Genomic DNA, 24,612 nt, shown 5'->3' with positions numbered 1-24,612 from the left:
TTATTTCTTATACCAGAGATAAAAGTAAAAGAAAAAGAAAATTTAACTTTTATCTAGGATTTGAATTAAACTAATGCTGATTTATTGCTAGGGCTGCAGCTAGGATTTTAAAGGAAAGTTTGAAATTTTCTATTTCATCTTGACAAAAGAGAAGTTAAAAAAAAAAGCCCTAGAAGACTCAATGTGTTAATGCTGAAAGGAAAGTCATCTCTGGTCTTATTTTCTTCATTTTTCAGTCTCAAGATATTATTAGCATAATATAATATTTTTACAAAGGAAAAGATCTGACTAACCTTATGTGCTAGAAATAAAGAAGAGTCCACACTTATGCTGGGTTAAAGGTTTAGGTACAAACTGTCTAAAACCAAATGTATAATAGAAATATGAATAAACCCACTAACTTTCAATTGGCCCTCTGAAAACTATTGAAATAATTAAAAGCTATTTACTTATTCAGCAGCTGTTAATCCAAAAAGATGTCTAAGCTTTATTTTCTGTGATCTTTACAGAATAATAAAATACCAGTTTTTGTTCCTTCAAAACTACTGGAGCTGAGTTACTGAAACAAGAAATATATCAATAATTCTTATGAATTATATAACTAAAGGTAAAATGAATATTTGCAAATAGTATCTGCCTCAAATTAAAGAAAAATTGGAAAGAGAAAAAGAGAAAGTTTTAGACTTCCAAAAATAGCCTGGACTGTGAGCACTTCTGGAAGAAATCCTAGATGCTACAACCTGTAGAATTAATGGAGGCTTCTGACATTGTCTCTGTGGAGCTCCAAGCCAGCAGGAGGAATGGAGTCTCATAAGTATGGATTTTTTGATATATATATGCCAATCAGGATGGTGTTGAGAAATCCATCACATTTTGCTATCTGAAATAATTTTAAATGACTAAATTCTAACTCTGCAGCTAAATGCCACTGTTACCTTTGAAAAATCCAGTGGGGAGAGAAACTTATTTTTACCTTTGCAGTGACGATTTTTTGATATCTAATTACAACATTGGGGCATGTAAAACCCACATCTGTAATAAAAAAAAAAAAAGTCTTTTTGTTATGTAAGCTCTTTTCAGAGGACCAGCTAACTTGCCAAGCCATGTGAAAAATTTCTCTGTTGTTTTGTTTTTGCTGTTTTAGAATTCCTAAAAATATGTGTTTTCCATTTCTTTAATAGTATTCCAGGATATGGCTGCTGATTTTTGTTTCTTCCTGAGCTTTTGGTATAACTGTTCCTTTCCTTGTAGGTAGATAGGAGAAAAAGGGGCAGAAAAAACTAAAAAGGGGGGAGTTTCTTTTCCTTTTCTTGATTTTCATTTGGGCAGTGTCAGCAAGAGTGATGTACTCGTCTAAATAATTAATTTTGTATAATGTCTTTCTCTGATTGTAAATTGAGTCTAAGAATGTCCGAGCATTTTGCACATACTGCCTAACAACCTGTAATCATTAAGCCTCTACAGTTGTCCTTATACTGTTTTATTTCTTTATATAATATATATTTTTATTTTTTTTAATATCAAATATGTTAGCTGTTGGCTTGATTTATGAGTTATATGTGAAAATGTGGAAGTTAGAAGAGCTTTTTGGGTAATGGAATATAAAAATTATAGGTAAAAATATACCAGCTTTGTACTTCCCTTGCCAATTTCAGCATACCAATTCCCAGAAATCTATATTCCTTGTAGAATTTTGTTTCATGATTTTTGTTCCCAATTCCCAATGATTTTTTTATTCAACTTTCTCTTGAACTGTATTAAATATATTTCTTACATTTCATAGACTTTGTACTGCTGGATTTTTTACATCCATTCTAATAGCTTCAGCTGTTTCCACTTGAACTTTCCAATCTGCTTCTCTGTCTTGATTTGTTTTCCAGTAATTTCTTTTGTATCTTTTTCTATCTTTTCCCATGCTATTTATTTTTTAATAATATCTGATTGTTTGTTTGTTTTTTTTTTTTAATTCCCCTATTCACCCTTTTCTTCCCACAAGAGAATTTATATTGCCATATATGAAGGAACAATCTTTAATTTTGATGGAGATGACTTTAATTTTTTTTCTTCTTGTGGTTGTTTCCATTTATTTTGTGGAGTTTACATATAATAATTTCATATGTAAAGTAATACTTGATACTAAGTTACTATAAACACTTTTTGGGGTTTTGTGAATAGATATGCCCTTTACCAAAATACTGTGTGTAAATGGGGAAGAGTGGTAAAACAAATAACACCCTTTGATACTGTACAGCCATCAGCTAAAATTGCTGGCTTAAAGAGGTAAGGAGAGAGGCATTCAATGCTTTTTTCTCTCTATTTCTTTAGGAAACTGATCAAGTTCCAGAGTGGTAAAGACTATGTCTCAGAATAGTAATATACCTACAAATAAATTTAGCAATAACTTAGGAGTTTGATATCTCATGCAATTTTCTTACCCATTAATGGAAATTTCCTTATGCTATTGAAGTAAAAACAGAGTTCAGCTTCCCCTTTCTTGAAGATATGGGAAGATTTCAGAAGATTTCTGTAAGATATGTCAATACAGAACTACAATCAAAACATGTTTGGTTATTGGAATCAGTGTGAAATTATTTCAAGAGCATTTTCTTAGTTTTCAGTCTCAAACACATAGCTTCAACTAAAAACAACAGAGGGAAGATAACAATATGTAATGCAGTTTTAAATGCATTCCAAAATAGTTTTGTCTCTGCTTCTGTCAGATTGACTAGCACGTGCAGAAGACAGACAATTAATTATACATCGTGTCTCTATTACCTAGGATGAGAAGAACTTGGTGTATCAGTTTATCTTGTAACTTCCCATAGGCCAGCTCTACTAGCTTTGGGAAAAGAGAATGGAGATCAACTGTAGATGAACAACTTTCCTTCATCTACCTAGAAATGTCACTTTTTTTTCTGCCAGTTACCTGAGATCTTCAGGAATACTGTATATTCTCTTGGCAATCTATCAAAAGCTTATTCAAGGGATATAATGAAAAATCATTCAATTTTCCTTTCTGATACTAGTGCATTGTTCTACCTTTGGTCTCCAGGTCAATACACCATTGTTTCTGCACTGCTGAAGGATATAACATTGACAATAAACAATAAACACAGGCAATGCAGGAAGTAAGATTTTTTTTTTTTTTTTTTTCTGGGAGATTATTTACCTGTAAAGAATGATAGTGATTTGAAGCTGTTCAGAGTTTGTTAATATTTTTTTTGTTTATTTTTGATAAGAGGAGATTTACAGGGCAGAGGGCAGAGAAAGAAGTCAGAAAGCATATGAGCAATGTAATTTATGACAAGCTCCATAGCTAATTGTCACTCTGTCATCATGGAAGTGAAAAGGGAGTATTACAGATAAATTGAACTGTGCTAAATGTGCATTTGCAAAACTTGATCATTCAGTAGAATTCAAATGTGGGTCAATTTGATGGAAGATAGGAGACACTGAGATTCAGGGCAAGTACCTGTTATAAAGCATGCATCTCATGGTGGTGAAACATGCTCATTTTGAATCACTAGGCTCCTATTAGTTTGCTGAGAATTCATGATAGTGCCCTAAACTAAGCAGTAACTACTGTGCTGTAATGATTTCCAGCAATGCTGGTGGAACTTTCCCACCTCATGTTATTTAATTATTTATTTTAATTTTAACTCACTCTGACAGTCTCTTGAGCTACACAACTCATTTTCATGAGGGCTTCCAGGAGATGGCTATAACACAGCTCTACTCTGCAGTTGCATGCACACTTATAACAAAAGCCATAAATCAGGACACTTACACTGAAGCTGCAGACAAGAGCAATGAACAGGCAGCATCTCAGTGTGTTAGCTTCAATTCAAGGGATTGCAGAAAGTTAATTTCTTTTTTTTTTTTTTTTTCCTCTGTTCACACTTTGCTTGTCTAGTCTTTCTTTTAGTGTTTCTGCTGTGTTAACTGGGAGGTGTTTCCATTTGAACTTTCCCCTGTAGACACACTGCAATAATCAAGGTAGAATTAAGGTTTCTTTTGAGGTTGGTGTCAGGTTTCCATTAGACACTTATTCTAGACCTTTCATAGGAGACTGATGAATAAGGATCTTTGTACTGAGCATTAATTAGTGTTTGGCTTTAAAGCTGCTTACCAGAGGTGTAACACTTCAAAGAATCTTCACTTAAAACCCCTCCTCTTTTAATTGCTAAATTTGACTTAATGGAAATGAATCTTTAGGCTTCATGAACATTCAGGAACTGTTGAAGGCATAGACTTCTAAGTATGATTATAACAGGAAGTAGATATCATTGTAATGTTTTGTTCCTGCTGCTGTCATTGTTATTATTATTATTGGTATTATTATTGGTGTTGTTATTATTACTACTAAGTATGTTTGTTCAGAATAAAGGATTTTAAAATTTTAATTTTGGGTTCAGGTGCTTAGAATGAAATATCTTAATTGAATTTAATAAAATAGTGGTTTTACTAAATAAAAATGTATTGCCTCCTCGTTAGTGTTATTCCTAAGATGAACAGATATTTTTAAGATGAAAGAGCCCTTCCTATTTTGCTGTGCTTTTTTATCTTACTTGTTCTAATATATTTGAATATTAAATTTAATTTTATAATATGAATGTTTATTATTTATATTATACACATACACACACACGCATATATATATATACACATATAATATTAATATTTGTTCTGGCTTATATGTGACTGTTGCATAACAGTTTGCAGTCTTCATCTTGGTTGTATTGGTTTGTTTGTTTTTTTTCCTATGGATGACTTCTGAGAGGGAAGAGAAACAAAGTTTTGTTTAGTAAATCTTGATTTGTTGGTAGCTTCTGCACTCATATTTCCCTTTTTTATGAGGCAAGAGTTTTCCATCACAACTATCCTCTCAGTTTTTGTGAAAGAAAATTTAGCAGTAATAATCTGAAATACATTTTAAATATGTTATTCTGAAAAATCTCAATGCACTTTACATACCATTTTTAAGTCATTACCTACTGCTTGTGGTTCTGTGAATGGCTCCCAGGCATTTCTCAGGATGTAAAACAAAGGGAAGAAAAATAATACTTGAATGGATAAAACTAAAGTGTTAATATTTTTTTTAGATACTTCTTAGTTTTAATGTAAATCTGAAGTATAATGATGACTAATCTATTTTAATAGCTTATCTGTATATGTAGAAATCTATACATGGAGACTGCATGCCTCAAGGCAAAAAAATTATTTCTAACAAGATTTAGCAAAGAATACAGAAAGGCAAGGAAACTAAGAAAGAAGCAGAATATACTCAGAAACAAATGTGAAATCCAGAAAGGCTGAATTGTATCCCAAATCTAACTTAGACATCATACCACCTTTAACTGTAAAAAAACAAAAAAGCAAAAAAATAAAACAAAAAAAAACCCAAAAACCAAAAAACAAAAAAAAAAAACAAAAAAAAAAAAAAAAAAAAAAAAAAAAAAACAAACAAACAAAAAAAAAAAAACAAACCCAAAAAAACCCAAAAAAAACCCCAAAAAAAACCCAAAAAAAACCCCACAAAACCTAATAAATCACATTTGAACTTCTAAGAGATAATAATTCTTCCTGTTGTATTAAGCTTTTCTGAGATGGAATACCCGGATTTTAAAGGGAATGATGTCTGTCTTGGACTTCATAGGGATTGAGGGGAGACTATAGTGCTGTGGAAGCAAGAAGTAGGATAATGTTAATGTGTAAAAATTTATTTCTTCAGTTGAAAATGCCATACAGAGTTTATTTCTGAGCTCCTGCCCAGCCACAAGAGACTGAAGTTCTTTCTTTACTTCAGCAAAACTCACTGTCCTGAACTGAGTACTAGCAATGGAAAATATGTCCTTTAGTTCTAATGTGCATTAGTCTTAAAGTATTCTTCATTTTTCTGATGAGGAATTGTTCTCAGCTAAGAGGTTTGGGTTTCCATTATTATTATGGACTTGAGAGAAACATAAGTTCAAAAAAATTGCAGCCAAAAGATACCTAATAAATTTTCTTCCACTGTAGTATTTTTCTGTCTGATTTCTAAATTTTCATTTGGTTCTCTTTAGGGATTTTGAATTCTGTTGGGTTCCTATGAAACCTAGAAACAAAATTAGTTTAATTTTTTTTCTGTTTATGTAGCTTATTTTTCTGTTTATGTAGCTTTATGATACTCAAAGAAAACCAGTATTGGAAGATTCCAATTTTTGTAGTTTCAACTGTATATTTTTGGACTCCTGATGGACTGACTGATATGGAGATAATCTTTGACAGCATCAGATAACTGAACTGAAATGGTTACCTTAATATAACTGTTTCTCTAAGGTTGAAAAAATATTTTACTTTTAAAGTACTTGGCTTTAAGCTCTACATCAACTTCCACATATATTCACATTGTGCTATTGTAGTATAAAAGGTTACATTTTCCTTTTCTGAGAATATTTAGTCAATATACTCAAAATATATCAAAATATCAAAACAACATGAATTTCCTGTCAGTGTGATAAAATTTTATGATGTCCCAGACAATATTGGCTGAATTTATATAAAGCACAAGGTGTAAAAATGAACATTTTGACTGAAGATTCCAGTCTGTATGCTTTAGTATTGACGCAGAATTTTCAAAGCCCATTTTGGTGGTGTTCCTCCAAAACCCATCATAGAGGAGATATTTTTCATCCTGCTGCTTATCTGTGTGGTGTATAGAACACCAAAATCTCATGTGAAATGATTTAGGGATCATTATTTAGTGACACTGTAGCAGTGATTTTGTTCTACTGCCAGACCAGGTCAATGTTTAGTAGATAAAAGCCAAAGGACCTCTTCTGAATCATCCAGGTTTTAATGATGTGAGTGTTTGCACAGCTTGTGGGAGCCATGCTAAGTCTTACTGTATTTTAACATAAACAATCAGGAAATGCTTTCCCAGGAAAGATTGAAAAGAAATTTTTGCTCTAATGACAGTCTTTGACTAACTGCTTAGTACACCTCTGAGTGTAATCTAAGGTCAGAAACCTGAAAATTGCTGGTTGTAGTGATGAGTAAGTGTCTCTCTTTCCTTTTCATATTAGATAGAAAATGGTCGGCTGTGGAACTCTATTGTGAAGACCTCAGAAGAAATACCAATTTTTCCAGTCAGCTTTTCATAATGTAAATATATTTTGAGCTTTCCCAAATGGGCGGCTAAACCATGACCAAGCAGAAAAACCCAATTTGGACTGTATTTCTGAAGCAGACTTCACCTTCTCTCTCGGGACCTTATTGAAGGATTACAGCTGAAAAGGACAAGAGAAAGAGAACCTTGAAGAGGAATCTTATCCTACAATGAGAATTACAAGTACATCTTGTATCTGCCCAGTCCTAGTTTGTCTCTGTTTTGTGCAGAGGTGTTGTGGAGCTGCTCACCATGGCTCCATCAAGGTGACCAGAAATCAGACCAAACACATAGAAGGCGAAACAGAAGTGCATCATCGTCCAAAGCGTGGATGGGTGTGGAATCAGTTCTTTGTTTTAGAAGAACACATGGGACCAGATCCTCAGTATGTAGGAAAGGTAAGGTGGTTGTTTTCTTTTGGCTTTGGTTTGTGTTTTCCATCTCCTGAAGGGTGGCACTGGTAAGAGGCAGATAATTTATCTCCTTGGATGGCACCTCCTCTTTTAAAGGAAGACACATCTTGGATTGTTACATGTATTTACAGTGAACTTGCAAATTGCCTGTGTAAATTGTGTTTATTATCAAAAAGATAAATAAAAGTGTATAGATTAGGATACTAAAAGGTGATAAAAGAATTTTCCTTTTGAGCTCAGCTAAACACAGAGTGATCCTGTTACACCAATTTCCAGAACCCTAAATATATGGGGTCACTGCTAATGGCTTTTCCAGACTATTTCAGAATTATATTGAGTTCTGCTTCAGGGAATATCACAAATGCAGCCTGAGATCCATAGAGTATTCATTCCACTCTGAGTGTAGGGTGAAAAAGGTTTCCTCCAAAAGGAAATCCTCTGTGTCTCTTTTCATTCAAGCAGACACAAGGTGTGTTACTTTTTAGAGTTCCTCAGAAGTCAGTGAGAACAAGCCCTGCATTTCTGTTCTGATGTATAGTGTGCTACAGACATAAAGGTCAGACTAATGTAATTGAACTAAAGTCTAGCCAGTTGAAGTCTGATTCATCATGTGTAATGCTGTCCGTAGAGCTTGGGTTTTAACTTTGCATTAAATAACACAGAACTTTGTATATAGCTTTAACCCATTATATTTGACAGAGGAAGTTTTACTCTCCCTGAAGACTGTCTTACTGCATTATGATAGAATTGTTTTGTTAGATAATCTACATGAGTCTTAATTTCCTTGATGAAATCAGAGAAATACATAGAATAATATGAGGAAGATGGTTAATGAGGAAGAGAGCATAGAAAAAGAATGATTTCATTTTAGTTGGGAATTCTGAAAATTATATTGTAGAAAGATATTCAAGGAAACCAGTAGCTTCTGAAATCACAGATGCCTGGTAGTGAGGGCTTCCAAATTTGAGCAGTATAATCTGAACTAAAAATAGGAAGTGGAACAACTGTATTTAAGAGACTGTTAACTCAAATGCTGGAAAAAAACATTCTGTTATGCCAAACTTAGTAAAATACTAAGCATTTGAGAATGCCAAAAATTATTGAGACGTGAAGGGATTGTAAACTGAGAAAGGACCTTTCTAAGTGGAGGTAGTGGTTTGCATTAGAAGAGAATCTTTTAAAATGGGTATGGGGATGATGAGATATTCAGACCACTTTACACTGAATAATATTTTCATAAATTATTTTGGAATAGAAACAAATTTTGCAAAAATATCATTGATGCAAAGCTATGCAGGAGAATCAAAACATTGTCTGGAAAGGCTAGATATTTTTAATATGATTTGGATATAGAAATAAAGAATAAACCTTGGGAATACAGAACAATGTAATAAATTTCTGTTATACATTAGTGATTTATTGTAATTGAAAGAGGAAGAGAAAGATCTGTCTACCACATCTAATATCATGCCTTAAAGAGGGTGAATATGATACTAAGCTGCAAAAGCTGATATATAAAAAACAGAGATAAAGAGCACTGAAGCCATTGTGGAAAATAATGTTAACCTGTTTGCTACTCTGGTTATTTTTTGGCTGAGAAAAATGGATTTATATGTGAAGCTGTACAGGAAGAATTGAACATTGTGACTGGTATAGTAATGGAGAATAAAATATTGTGTTTGATTAATTATTTTCGCAAATAATAGGGGAGGGCACATAATATTCTATAAATACACCTCAGAAGAAATGAAAACTAAAAGCTATTTAAGTTGATTGCAATTTTATTTGAAAAGATAGGATTTTGGTGGCCATGATTTAATTTAGATTGAAAACAAGAATAAGTCAGATTCTGAAAGAGGCTACTAACAGAAGCAGAGAAAACATTAGCTGAAGAGTTTTGAAAGTGCAGCATAATTGTCATTATGAAAGCATTTATAGACATGCTTGCATGCCAGAACAGAAGCCTGGATTCAGTGAGCTAAAGCATGGTCCCTTTCAATTTATGTTCTTATGATACTATTATATATTTCCTTTCATCCCCTGACCACTCTATTAATGCCACATTTACAGAGATCAATGAATAGAATTTCTTTCAATCTTTTGTGGTCAAAATGTGACTGCATGCCTTGTTTGAGGACATTCCTCCCTCTCCACTTGCCAATTTTTCTCCCATTTTCCTCAAATAATTCCCTTTGGTGCTCATAATTTTCTACTGTGAGTACTTCACAACATTACTAGGCTTATCTTTGTAAAAGCTTTGTGGAACTTAAAAGCAACTGTACTCTATTTTCCATTTGGTGTGGTTATTCTGATGACCTGATTTGAAGAAAAGATCAATTATATTAGCTCAGGCATATACTTTTAAATAATAAAAAAAAAGAACGGGGGGGAGACCTGGCTGAGGTTATATTATGACAGGCTCATAACATTATGAACCTGTCATAATATTAGTAATTTGCAAAATTTCAGTAGTGGTCCTTTAACACAAAAAACAGATATTTTAGAAAAATAGATTTTTTGCTAATACTGCATTTAATTGTACACACCTTATTAAGGTCTCATTTTACGTGCCTTTAATTTGACAAGTAATTTTCACACAAAGTCCCTCAGTTATAAAGGAAGTCAGTGCCCTTTAATTCCAGGCTTCTGTTGGGTGGCAGCATGCTGTCAATTCTGTCAATTATTAATTCTGTAGACTACTCTGCTTCACTGGTGAGAGTTTTGCTATTTGAAATCTGTCCTTTCACATATTTCACACCCAATTTGGAAGTAACATCACAGAAAGCAGAGTCATTATGTACAATGATGTTATAATGCTCACAGTCATTGTCATGGAAATACATAGTGAGAACAAGAACAGGGTAGGCCTGCAATAAAAATGGTGAGCTTCCTCATTCTTAGTGTGAAATGACTGTCAAGAGGATGGATTAATTCACTTCCATCATCATAAAAACAGTGTTAGGACCACAAATTATCATTGTTTTAATATCAAGCATACCCCCATTCCTCAGTCATTATTCTTTTTCTCTAAGAAAATGTAATTTGGAGAGTTGAAATCTGTATAGAATTAATCCTTATTAAACATATTCACAAGGTTTTTCTAGAAACATGGTGAGGCACAGGTCCTGGAAAAATGAGTTCATTATAGAAATGAAAAACGATCCTTTTGCAGATATTGTTTGTGGTTCTCAGATTTTTGAGCTGGTTCCCTGCTGTTGCACTTGAGGTAAGTCTTCAGTGTTTCAGGATATATTTCACTGATGAAAGAACCAAAAAAATAGTTTTGTATTCAAAAAGGTATTTTTAAGTGTTTAAAAACACAGTGACTTCTTTTACCAATTTTTTTTTTTTTTTATTATCTGTGGATGGTTTCTGTAAAACTTCTGAATAATCAGTGGTATCTGGAAATGTTAGTTCAGAGAGACTGTTCACCTGCAGGTGTAAGTATGTGTGTGCACGTGTGAGTGTGTTTGCAATGCAGAATCTGTGAAAATTTGAATAAGGAAGATTAAATATCCTTGTCTCAGATAAATAACTTGAATGCACAGATTGAGCTTTCAGTTATATGAGACTTCTTGTCTTGTGTGCATCTCTGATGTAAATTATTTGAATGAAATAATGGCCATGAGTGCAGAAAGGGACAGGGTTAGCAAATGCATTATGATGAGGCAGTTACCTACTTCACCAGCTCAGAAGAATGAAGATTTTCCTGTGGAAATCTAGAAAAACTTGGGCTAGTTCTGTAAGATTTTACATTTCTCATTTGTCATGACTGGCATAATTTACATTTCCCTTGCATTTTCTGCATGTTTCTAGGTTAGGTAACTCATGTCTCAACATTTGAAGAAATAGCAAATAAATAATTTTAGGAAAGAAGTGAAGTGGACTACATGCTTCAGTCCATAACATTCTTCATTTTGAACCCTCACACCTCTTTCTCCAGAGGGTCTGCTCCTTCTTAAAAGAATATTTCTAAAAATCAGTTGCACTGGAAACAAGTAATAACTGCACATTTGCTGTGCTTTTTACTTTGGAGAGGGAAGTAAATAAGCAGTAATAAAACGAAGATCACTGTGGGTTTGGGGCTGAGTCATGCTGTTAAACTGAATAGCAGAGCAATGTGATGCACAAGACTGACAATTTATCTGTGAACCCTTTGGATATCTGAAATACCAAACCTATACCTCTTAATCCACTTCAGATGTCTTCTGAAGAGTAAATAGGAATGACTCTTCAGGTATTCAGATCTGTATCTGTTTTTAACTGCTTTTTTCTTCCCTAATTTGGGGGTGGTGCTTTACTCTGTTTTTGCATCTTTAGCTGTAATTCAAAAACAGTTTCAGATTTATGTTGATTTAGGAGATAAGGAAGTATGGAACAGTTGGAAATGAGTGAGAATACAGGGAGGAGGAGAAGAAAGTAACAATTTTTAATATGTCTTGAAATGTTTGTACTGAAAGTTAGATTAGGAAAGTAATGCCAGGTGTTATATTGGATCTACAAGATAGTAATTCTTTTAATTTATCATTTTATTCTTGAAAACATAAATAGAGCATAACAGACTTGTCATTCAAAATTATTTTTTCAAAGTAATATGTGACATGTCATTGCAATAAGTTAGTTCTAATACAAGACAGTGAATCTAATCTTCCCTGACCATGTCAAGAGAATTTCCCATCTCTGATTTAATTACAGTAAGGGAAATTATATATGTTTTAGAATAAGTGCCAAGGAAGAAACAAAATGGAAGTTTAACAATTAAAGCACTTTTATTCCATTTTAGGGGTTTGCATAAAACAAAGTATGTCAGATGTTTCAGCATTTTTATCACAAACATATTTCTTCCAAAATTTTTTTATAAAAAGGAGTTTTATTTTATAGTAGAGAAAATTAAAAGGAAAGTGTAGATGACATAGTCTGAATATTTTGCACATGATTTATTAGACATTTTCACACCTCTGTAAGAAGGTAGACAAGCAGCATCAGCAACAAAAGCAATTCGTAAATAACATGCATCCCACTTTCTACCTTTTAGGTTACTAGTTTCACAAATAATGTATTTATATAAAATAATTTTCTTCTATACCTAAGGAAAATGTACCATCAAGAACAATGTGAGGAATATGCCTGATCAGTATAGCACAACATTATATGGGCCTATATCATGTTAGACATCTTCTTTTCTACTGTAATTTTTACAAAAAGCTAACCCAATATTCTTTCCAACCCCAAAGCTTTCCCAAATAAAATTGTATGCATATGTACTTGTTTTGTCCCGAGTTCTGTTTGCACAGACAACTTTGCTGCCTCCTATCTTCATTTGATAAGTGTTATTTGGCTTCAAATTAAAAAGTTGAGGGCACATTGCTTGAATTCTACAAGTCATAAAATGCTGTGGACCTTTACAATTTTTTTTTTTTTTTTTTTTTTTTTTTTTTAAGTGGAATTTCTAAATATTCAAAGGTTATTTGGGGGAAAATCAGATTCAAGAGAAGAGATAGTTTTCATCAGCCCAATCAGTCTGACTTCCTTCCACTGTGTCCAGCTATATCTGAGGTTTCCTGAAGCATAGCACTGACAGGAGCATTTGGACTTGATAGACCATCCAAAGAAACAGAAAAGCATGAACATTTTGAAGTTCAGTACTAGTCCAAAGATGTAGGATAGAGTGTTTACCCTGTTTAACTTCATTTAAGTCAACATGAAACTGCGCCAAAAAGCAACTGGCTCTTTTATGTCAAAACAGCTACATTAAATCTAGTGTGTCAAAGTAATAACTGTTTTTGTAAGGAGGCTTTATAGAGTCTGTCAGTTCTGTATTGCAGGACATTAGCTCTCTATGTGGATAGAGACTGTTATTTAAATTAATGGTTCAAAATAATTTTGTCAAGGTGATCTAATCTTACCTGAAGTTATTATGGACTGAAGAACTCAGAACAAAACTTTATTTATTTATTTATTTATTTATTTACTTACTTACTTACTTACTTATTTATTTAAATATATTTTTTACTCCTTATCCTTTCATGAATTTGCCACACTGGCAGCCAAATTCCAATACTTTCACATCTTCTTTACACTGAATGACAACAGCAATTAAACCAACATCTTTTGTGTGGAACTACCATTTCTCACTTAAAGGATTTAGCAGTAATTTTTTGAGATGAAATTCAGCCTTCTTCCTACCTAGCCTTGCTTTCTCCTTTATGTTTGTTTTTTTTCTTTCTTATTTTGGTCATGAATTTGATAAACACATTGAAGATAAGTTATGAATTTATTCAAGATTGATAACAAATTCAGGATTTATTTGCAAAATGAAATACTATCTGGACATGCCTTGTTTAAACACTGACAGGAACACTCCTGTTGAATGATTCAAACTAGAGTCTAAATAATTCCATTTACTGTATAACAAGTTACAAAATTTTAAAAAGATGAAATAAATTGAGCATCAAAATTAGGTCTTTTTTCATCTAGACCAGTGTGACAAATTAAACCATGCAAAACATGCTTTTCTGGCCTGCTTTTCTAAGGTGAAGATGCTATAACAGAATAAGAATTTCAGGTCTAGTGGTTTATTAATTACTCTCGAAATGTCTGAGAAGAAGGTGAATATGAGACTGCAATATTCCTAAACTCAGTGGGAGTAGCCAAGGGTGATTTGTTTACCCTATTCTGTACAGCTGTAAAGATAGTTACTCAGATTTGTTGATTTTGAATGTGGTGCCTTCTCAGTAATTGCTTCTGTGCCTTAGGAGTTACACTGGCTAGATGTTATCTTTCAAGTCTCATAGAAAATTTATATCTAATGCCCAAATTATTTTTTTTTTGTGTTCTAGAAGACGTGCATATATCTTAATGGCAATAAAAATATGTGGGACAATAAAAAGTAAAGCAGAAGAAATCAAGTTAAAATCTAAAAGTTCTCTGTCATTTCTAATCCTATAATACAGTCTATGAAACTAAAATCATAGTGATGAATACTGAGATGAAATACATTTGTAAATGTTTAATTTCTAAAATACACAAGGATTTTTCCTTATTGTAGTGGAAAACTCCAGCCTGTAAAAACATGAAAGCATTATTTCAGAATGGGATTTTTTGTTTGTTTGTTTGTTTTTCTGCCTAGCTGGATTAGCTCTAGATGGTTCTTGGCAAGCAGTTAGTTCTCATTTAAATAGTTATTCCCCCAAGTTTATCATCTGCAATTTAAACATACTTTAAATAACAATAAGAAGAACAGAAGCATCTTTGTTTGGAAAGAAAGTGCAGAGGTGATGTCCTCACTCAGATTATGCACAATGGTTTACAGTCAAGAACCTGAGCAGTGATAAATATTTACATCTGAGATTAGAGCAGAATAATTTTAAAGTCATCTTTGTATTCCTGTTGTCTTGGGCCCATTTGCTAAAAAGTCTGTTCTCTCCAGAATTTATTGAGTTTTCTAAAAGACAGGTTGCCTGTATGGAGCTGTTCAAGACAGGAGACAGGACTGTTACAGAATTGTCTCTGCAAAAAGGTATTGTTAAAGGGTTTTGGGAATAAATTTATGAGAAGATCTTGTCCTAAGTCTGCACTGAAGAATTGTTCTATATTGGAACATTTGTATCAGGTCTTCAATTTTCCTCTTAAAATATTTAAAAAATTTTCATCAGATTACAAACAAACAATAATTCCAATCATTGGAGTTTATAGTTTGTATTCATAAACTTACACTTTGGATTTAAGTCAGGCTTAGTATAATTATTTTGTGTGGCATGAGATCATTGCATGTCCTTGTCTGTTTTACTGTCAGATATGTGTAACCAGACCTGTGTAACCTGTGTTGCCAAAATGTGTTTATTTATTGTCTTCCTGTGAATTATAATAATTGATACTTAAGCTATCAGTATAAAAAAAAGACAACTTTTCAAAGCTTAATATGAAATAAATACTGACAATTACAATTCTAAAGAAGAGATCTTTTCATAATATTCAAAGGTCCCACTTGAGACATTCTTGTGATACTGATAAAAGAGATGCTCTCCAACCAACAAACCCCATCCTTTGCATTAAGAAAGCCTGTTCAGGAAAGGGTTTCTGTACGTGTTTGCAAAGCAAATAGAAATGTTTGTGACTAATATAAATATAATCCACACTGAAATGCATGATGCATTTTTGCTTTTTTTTAGTAAGCTTTTTTATAAGTGTTTATGCTATATATATACACATATATATATACACATATATATATATATACACATATATATACACACATATATATATACATATATACATATATATACACACACACACATACATATATATAACTATTTAGGATTAATTATAAGTCTTAATTGTAAAAGTCAACAGTAGCCTAAAGAAGTATAATTTTTGATTTGGAAGTATTACAGAAGCAATGTTTGCACACTCTAGGTATATTAATACATTCTGTCGAAATACCTTGGGTGAAATCATGGCAACATAACTTTCAACAAATCAAAGAGCACCTAAAATCTGCATGGATGTTTCAGATGCAATTTTAAAACTATGAGAGCATCATCATTATTCTGCTGACTGAAATAACAAAGTTGGTGATGGTGTGTTGAGTGTGTTCAAGCAGATTCTAAGACAGGCATATTGCAGCAATGACGGGAGACTTCACTCACCCCCTGGAGCACAGGGTAAATTTTACATTGATCTTGAACCCTAATATCAAAAGGCTATAAGCAAAAAAAAATGTCTGCCTCATTAGTTATCTAGTCATCAATCTGAAAAAAAAGGAGGAAAAAAGAGGGACTAAATCTAAACTTAAGTAAATGCAAAATATCCAACAGAAATATATGAAGGGCTAAAGGAGATTGGGTTGACCAAATCCTACAGTAGTGAGGGCAAATAAAGGCAGAGCCTTTGATAAAAGTCTATTTCCAAATAAAGAAATAGAAAGGATTGAGAAATCTGAAATGTTAATTGTACAGCAAAATAACCTATTAAAACGACTTTGAGGAAAAACCTGGCAATAAAAAATCCTTGAGAAACACAAGGATCTGTAACAGAAACAGGCTGCTGTAACAAAAGACACTTCTGGGACATAAAATGTCTAAACAGAACAAAACAAGACTGTTGCAGGTATGCTAAAAGAGTGCTTTTTGATCTCTTTACTGCAGGAGATCTTGAACAGTTATTTTATCAAAGGTGAAGTCTCAAACTGAGGCACTGTGGGAGAGATTGTGAAACAAATCAACAAGTGAACAGTAATTATCACACATACCTGCTGCAGTAATCCAGGAAGAAATAGCTAACCAAATAACTTTGGTATATAGATCTATAAAACTACTTTGGTATCTGCCCACAAAGAGAGCAGTTATAGCAACACAGTGAACAAACAAAAAACAATCTCCAAAAAATCCCCCAAACTTGCATTTAATGTGTTAGCGTTTTAAACAATTTGTAGGAAGCAGAGTGAATAGCTAGGTGACAAATTTTATTAATTATGTGAAGCTAGATGAAAAAGGGAAAGACCAATCATAATGAAGTCCAGCAGAAAGATCTTCCAAGAATGACTGAAATTCAATAAAGATGAATGAGGCACATGAGCAGCAATGGAGTTGAGTACTTTTAACTGTGTTGACAGTTGCCACTCATTGTAGGGACTGTGAGGTTCTGTGATCTCTAAGATAAAACTCCATCAGCTAAGTGCTTGGAAAGAATCCAATGGACAAATTGAATATTAGAAATCATTGGGATGGGAAAAAAAACCCAACTAGTATCTCTATATCTCTATATAGTATCTCTATATCACTGTGTGCCTATATCTCAAACGAAAATGTATCAATTTTCTTATCTCTTTCCCTAGCAAAAGAAATATTTCAGAGAAGAGCTACTAGGCTGATGCAATGTACAGGACAGTCTCTGTATGAGAAGTGAATAACTAGATTATTAGCCACATTATTTGATAAACTCCGTATTTTCAATTAACAACTTAATTTCTGGATTTTTCTATATTCTTTTATAGTTGTTGTCTTTCTGGGTACAGGATTTTTTATGGGAAAGGATGGCTTTGGAAGTAGTGTAATGAACACCTGAATAGGAGAGAACTCTTCTGACTTAAAAAAAAAAGGAGTGGATTGGGCAGTGGTCTAGATAGTTTTGAGTAATATGAACAAGGAATGGTTTTTTACTTTCTTTCCCTTCTCTCCTAGCAGTAGGAGTTGTACATAAAAGCTGCCAAAACCATAACCCCTCCAGAAAAAAATTACCAACCTAAAAAAGAAAGGTTGACAAACCAAAAACAAAGAAAACAATGCAGTTGTTCATGTACGAAATTGGTGAAACTGCTTAGTATAGCATTATTTGATATTTAATGTCACATCAGTGCTCCTAATTAGCCTCTCAATAATGAATTGAGGTAATTCAGCAGGTAAAAACTATGGCGTATTGACAGAAAGGCCATGCATTCAATAAATCAGAGCTGTATGTCCACAAATACAGGCAGCTCAGATAAATGTTAACAAAAATCGCTTTTTCTGTCACACACCTATATCACAAGGGTTTGTTGTGTACTGAACATTACTGCAAACTTGATTGTGTCAGAGAATATCAGTGATGAATTCAGAATATCCAGTCCACACTCCCTTCTTAGAAAGCCTTTCCTCTACATATCTAAAAGAGCACTAGCAAGTCTCATTTTACACTTTATTTGGAAGAAATAGTTTCTCAAGTCTCTATCTGTATTGCATGGAAACATAGTGATATGATTCTTTCCAAGAACAAGCAAGAGTTTTCATATTTAAAGAAAACTGGCAACTTAGAATTACTCTTTCTAAGTTTGTTTTTATTTGAATTCTTAATCATAAGAATCATGTAAAATTTGAATGTAGGTTCCAGGTAAAAGCTGTAAAATGTGCAGTATAAGGTAGTATTTCTTTAAATATTGACTACAGTTTGTGGGGAAAAAAATCCAACCCAAACCAAAAAACCTCTTCTGTGTCACAAGTGGCTAGTGATACTAGTTCCAGTTTAGTGCACCGTTTAGGAATTAAATCATATTGTTGTCTTGTCTAATTTGTTTCTTTCCAGTTTTGACTTTAAGGTATAGATACCAGATACTGTCAGCAAACCAGATCCCACTGAGAAGCCTCTGTGTGTGAACCCTAAACCAGTGACACCCATGTTTCTTCTATGTACTTATTAAAAAGTAAAAAGGTGAAATTAGGTGAAAATTCCGTAATTGCTCTTTATTGTGGCCACTTTCTTACTTAGAGAGCTGTTAACTTTTACTTGGACTATGTTGTCTTTCATCTATTATGTATTACTTTTCTCTTTGAGAATCAACTGCAGAAAGTGATAATTTTTATTAAAGTGACACCTCTGCATCCGCCAAGTGTAGTTCCCTAACTTAAATAGGGATATTGGTTAATAAAATCACAGAATATGCTGAGTTGGAAGGGACCCCCTAGGATCATCTAAGTGACCTCAGCTGCTTCTCATGCAGCTTCTCCTCCACACCCTTCACCATCTTTGTACCCTCCTTTGGATGCTCTCTAATACTTTAATGCCTTTCTTACATTGCAGCACCCAATCCAGCCCCCAGCACTGGAGGTGAGGCTGCCCCAGCTCAGAGCAGAGCAGGACAATCCCCTCCCTTGCCTGGCTGTGATGCTGTGCCTGATGCCCCCAGGACAGGGTTGGCTCCCCTGGCTGCCAGGGCACTGCTGGCTCATGGTCAACTTGCCATGGACCAGGGCCCTCATGTCCCCTTTCCATGGCACTGTGCTCCAGCCTCTCATTGCCCAGTCATGTGACTTAATTAGACAGCATATACAAATGTACTTGAGTGGAAATCAGATGATTAGAGTAATGTTTCTGATTCTATTACCAAAAAAAAACCATACTGTTGAGTAGAAATATTTTTCTATGTCTACCCTTTGTAGCAAACCATGATTTTAAAAGCCCTAGGTAGGAATGTGATATTAGTATCAAGCCACACAGGCATCCCAGAGGGAATGTAGAAGTTTCCCTTCAGGCCTAGTAGATACTGAGTAGTAAGTTAACTTAAAGTTTTTTGAAAATTGAAATACCCGTTTCTGATATCTATAATAAGTACCCTTCCCATCCTCCCCCCTCCTCCTCCCCAAAAAAAACCGCCACACACAAAGAACAACAACGCACAATAACAACAAAAACCTGAGAATATAAAATTATAATAAGACAATAATCTTATTCCAAAAAAATTATCTGTAATGTTTCAGTCTCTTGAATACCAAGTGCAGAAAAGGATTCATCTCTGTGTGGGAGAATGTTCCAGTTTGCCAGCCCATATGATTTACCTTGAATAAACCTCGTTGGAAATGATCCTAATTTCTCATGGTATTCTGCTCTGTTGAATTGTTGTCAGTTACTGTATTTTCTAACACTTGCATACCTCCTCCATCATCAGTACTATTAAGGAAGTGGAGGTACACTTTTAAAAATCTGTTCATAATCTGCAGGAATGCTTTCTCCTCAGTCTTCATTTTTCAGGTGGATTCCATTCACTTCCTGAAATTCCTCACACTGTAGTTTCCATTTCCAGTGATCTCTGGCTGCATTTCCTTCTTATCTTTCTTTCTGTTGTTTCTCCTGTAACTCTAAAAGATCACCTTGCTCTACCTTCTTGTGGTTCCTTTGGAGGCTAAGAGGATTCAATCTTCACATTACCTGGGCTCCACTGGCACTTTATGAAAGATTATATAAATATGTGAGCATTATGTATGCAGGCACTAGAAGCTGAATGAAAGCCATCCAATGCACCTTTTTGCAAATCTCTTTCATTCTGAAAAATACTAAATAGGGATATAATGTATGTTTCAAGACTGTATTTTACATTAATATATTACAGCTACATGTACTGCTAATGGGGAGCAAGATAGGAAAAATGTGAATGATTTTGGTTTGTATTGCCTTCAGTCTTGCATCCAAAGATTCTTGGGAGATATCAATTAATTCACCTTCACAGTATTTTTCTGAATTTTAGTTTTAAGATTAGCTCACCACATATCAAGAAATTCCTTCTCCCCATTCCAGCATATATTAATTAAAAGAAAAAAAGGTATTAAAAATGTGTACACACAGAGTGGCTGTCAGTTTTCCTGGGTTTTGTCACGACAGACAAATGTATTTTACATCAGACAGATGCAGGCTTGCCACCAGTGTCTATTCAAATATATCTGAAGGCATAAACCAAGAACACAAAACAAGGGACTTTAACAAGCAGAGTTTTACCCTGAAGTGTTCATCACTCCGCTGAAGCCTATAATTAACAGGTAGTCATGCAGTATAAAAGGGAGCTCTGCACCTCCCATTTCCTTGTTTTCTTCTTCTTTGTGCAGATTTTGTGCAGAGAGAAATCTGTATCTCTATTGTCTTGTTCAGAGAACATAAGCACTAAAGTATTGGAGATCTGCAGCTTTCCTGAGAGTAGGTGTATCTCCTATGGTAATTAATAACATCTACTGTAACATTAACATATTGTAGAAATCTATGCTGTTACACTGGGTTTCTGTGAAAACTCTAGCAAACCATACTAATGTGACAATAATCTGAATTTCACAGACTGGCTTCTCATCTGATGTAAATGGCAAATCACTGGATTTTTCCTCTAAATTGTATTTGATGATTTTGACATATTTGTAGGGAATTGTATACAGTGTAATTGTATATTGAAATCTGTGTCCTAGTTGATGTTTGATTCATTCACCCTCTGATGACTTTTTGACAGAAACCAGTAATGAATTTAGTGTGTGAAGCTCTCCCAGAGGGGAAAACATGACTTAGCTTCATATAGTAAGATGGTTTAAGGAAGCATATGGGATTATAAGGTGACATGTAGAATTTAGTTTCTCTTCTGTTAGTCATTGAATAATATCACGTGTGGAGCATAAATGCATTGGAAATACATAACAGAGCTTACAGGAGCAAGACAAAGTGCAAGTGGCCACTATTGTGTGTCTGTAGAGAGTGATCTCAGATCAGCCAGATTTCAGGCATGAAATTACAGTGAACTTCTTTGGTTAAGGTATTCCATCACTTTTTTGAAAGCCTCCTGCTTTGGGTCAGTGTTTTAAGTTCTGTCCCTTTTGCAGAAACATAGATGTCTTTAGGCTTTATATTAGCTACCTATATTAGATACCTGAATTTTGAAACAGATTAAAATGCTTACCTACGAGAATAAAATGGATGGCTTGTATTAACATCTATGGAGAACAATTTTTGCAATTCCTTCGAAGTTCCCATATCTGCAGATCACTAAGATAATTTTTTTTTCCTTGTTCCTTTTCAAGTTAGAACAAATGAATTGTAAATCTGAGATATTAGAGTTCTGACAAAATGAAATTAAAATAATAAAGTTTTGAGCTTCATAAAGTCAGTATTTCTACTTTCTGAGAATTTCACAGAACCCTAACTTCAGAAAATTTCCTAAGCATTGAAGAAATGCTTTATGGTTTTTGTTAACATTCAACTGACAATCAGAAGCTAAATATGGAATTGACTTTTGTTTGATAGGTCTTTGTTATGTGACAGTAGCAGGATCTGGATGAGCTAATGGATAAAAGAATGTATATATCTGAATACACTGGGAGTTTCAAGGAGTGCAAAGGAACAATTCTCAGGCATTCTGCAGAGGTGGGATGCCAGCAGAGGACACACTGAGAAGCTATGTGGGTGGATTAATTGTGCATGTGAGACATACAACAAATAGAACTTGATTAATTAATTAACCACCATGTTTGTTGATTAGGAGAGTGCAAACATCTTGATTTATGGCCTTTAATAGTGAACTTAGTTTCCTGACAAGCAGGGAAATTGAGAACTAAAGACATTTGTTCGTACATATTTATAAACCTCTACATGAGGGAGGAGAAATAAGCCCCAGTTCAACTCTGAATTTAACTATATGACTGCAAAATTAAATGTGTATTTTAGGAGGAGAGATTTTCTTTTCCTTCTTAAACTGAAATGTGTAAAACGAAGGCCAGTTTCACATTCTATATAGGTGTCTCATTCTATTAAAGGTGTCAAAAATATTTTTATGGGTCAGATTCTGACATGACATTTTTACATTGGATCTGATACTTTATTTTGTGGATTAATGTCTTTAAATGTTGGATGCTTACTATTATTATTTCCTCTTTTGTTTTCACAAATGCTTATCATGTTAAACTGCCTATTAATATTTTTTCCTTTTCCTCTGCCTTGAGGATTTATTTGGTGTTCTGAGTACAGGGTGGCAGTGGAGGGGGGCAGCAAAGGAGTCAGGAGGTGGAACAGCAGGGAAAACTGCTGAAGGGTACTGCTAAGTCCCTAAGCAGACTCTTAGGTCTCAGACTGCCATAAGGAGCACTGCACAAGTGCATTCTCTCACAGCTCAGGGCAGCCAGAACAGCACCACATTGATCACTAGTGAGTCATTACACAAGACAGGTAGAAAGAACAAGGAACAATTATGTGCAAAAGAATGTGACAAGATGGAAATAACAGCCAGAACTGGAAGCATGAGGATTGTGAAAGGACAGTAAGGCTTCTAATCAGTTTTGGCTTCACTATTTATTTACTATTAAGTTACCCACTGCTATTATGAACCATAATGAATGATCCTAATTTAAATTACACTCTCACCTCTCTGGGATCTTTGGATTGTCAGAACAATGGAAAGGATTTTTAATTAAATAAGAGTCAGTACTGTTCCCTTTTCAATAGTATCTATTAGTTTAGTAGTTCTACTGACTGACATTATCTTCCACAGTTTTAGCATCGCCTTTTTACAAAAAGTTAAAAAAATTAAAATACTGGGTTTAGCGTATCCAGCAGTGTACAAGTATCCAAGAGCTTTAGATTTTTTCCTTTCTGTTCTACTTTGTAGCTTTAAAGGGGAAAGAAACTTTTGTCATTATTTGCTTAAAAATGAGAAAATATGAAACTTCCCTAAATGGGAGGATGACCAAGCATTTAGGAAAATCTCACCACTTTGTTGAAAAGATGGGCAGGAGATAAAATTACACATATAACAAATAAGTATTTAATTTATCAGTTCAAAATATGCTATTTTATTTAAAAGTTCTTTCATAGCTGTCACATCAGTAAAAACTTCTCTTGTCTTTTCCAGAAGTGATGAATTTCTTCTGATGACCTTGTATTGTGTGTTTGAAGAGTACAGCAGAATATTTCTCTGTTATGTGTACATAAATATGATTAAGAAAGACAAATAATTAACACATGATAAGTTCTCTAATGTGTGGTATGATCACACATTCTTTTTGTATTTAACCCCTTATTCATATGGGACTGACCCTAAATATAAGAAGGTGAATAAATCTGTTATTTTTCAAGCCTGACACCTCCTTAGAAATTTGAACAAGAAACAACCTGCCTTGTTCCTATGCTTGTGGTTTTTTGCAGATTTTATTTGATTCAAGAAAAAGTGTTGTGGTATTATTTCAGCACTCCTGTCTGCAAGATAAATTAAGTGTTTGTGATGTGTAATGAAATAATGATTCCTTGAAAAAAATGGACCCTTTTTCTACCCTTTATAAATGCTACCTTTAAAAGTTGGTGTATAATTTATTCATAGAATTGAACCTTTACCTTTCCCTAATCAAGGAAGGATAACAGATTGAAATGAGATGATTTAAACACGAAATAGCCAAAATGCTTTCTAAAAATTAGAAAGCTGAAGAATTTTAGGTCAGGAAGAAGCACCAAAAGATCATTCATTCCATAATGATATCCTGCTATGGGACCAGCTATGACTAAACCTTTTCTAATAGTTTTCTCTATTCTATCTCGTTCAATCAGTACTTTTTTGCATCATCTTGTTAATTTCTTTATCCATTTGTTCATTCATTTTCTTGCATGTTTTCATTTTTGTGTGCAGGAGGGGGGGATTTTTTTGGGGGTGTGGGGTTCTGCTAGGGTTTTTGTTCTGCTTTTTGCTCAGTTTTGGGGTTATTGTTTCGTGGGTTTTGCTTCTTTTGGCTGTTCTGTTGTTTTTTTGGGGTTTTTTTTTTGTGATTTTTTTTTTTTTTAATTTGGTTT

General features: G+C 33.8%; 1 protein-coding gene across 5 annotated transcripts in view; it reads left to right on the top strand.

Annotated features, from left to right (window-relative positions):
• The window catches only part of CDH18 (cadherin 18), a 479,267-nt gene that overhangs the window by 312,711 nt on the left and 141,944 nt on the right, over positions 1 to 24,612 (top strand). For all 5 annotated transcript variants that reach the window (XM_056485314.1, XM_056485312.1, XM_056485313.1 and 2 more), the window contains one exon: positions 7,065 to 7,545. In XM_056485314.1, coding sequence (XP_056341289.1) covers positions 7,318 to 7,545 — 228 coding nt within the window. In that variant the 5' untranslated portion in view covers positions 7,065 to 7,317. The remainder of the gene's footprint in view (positions 1 to 7,064; positions 7,546 to 24,612) is intronic.

The sequence above is a fragment of the Oenanthe melanoleuca genome, chromosome 2 (genome assembly GCF_029582105.1).
Source record: "Oenanthe melanoleuca isolate GR-GAL-2019-014 chromosome 2, OMel1.0, whole genome shotgun sequence".
Taxonomy (NCBI): Eukaryota; Metazoa; Chordata; class Aves; order Passeriformes; family Muscicapidae; genus Oenanthe; species Oenanthe melanoleuca.
This window is presented reverse-complemented; position numbering and strand designations above follow the sequence as displayed.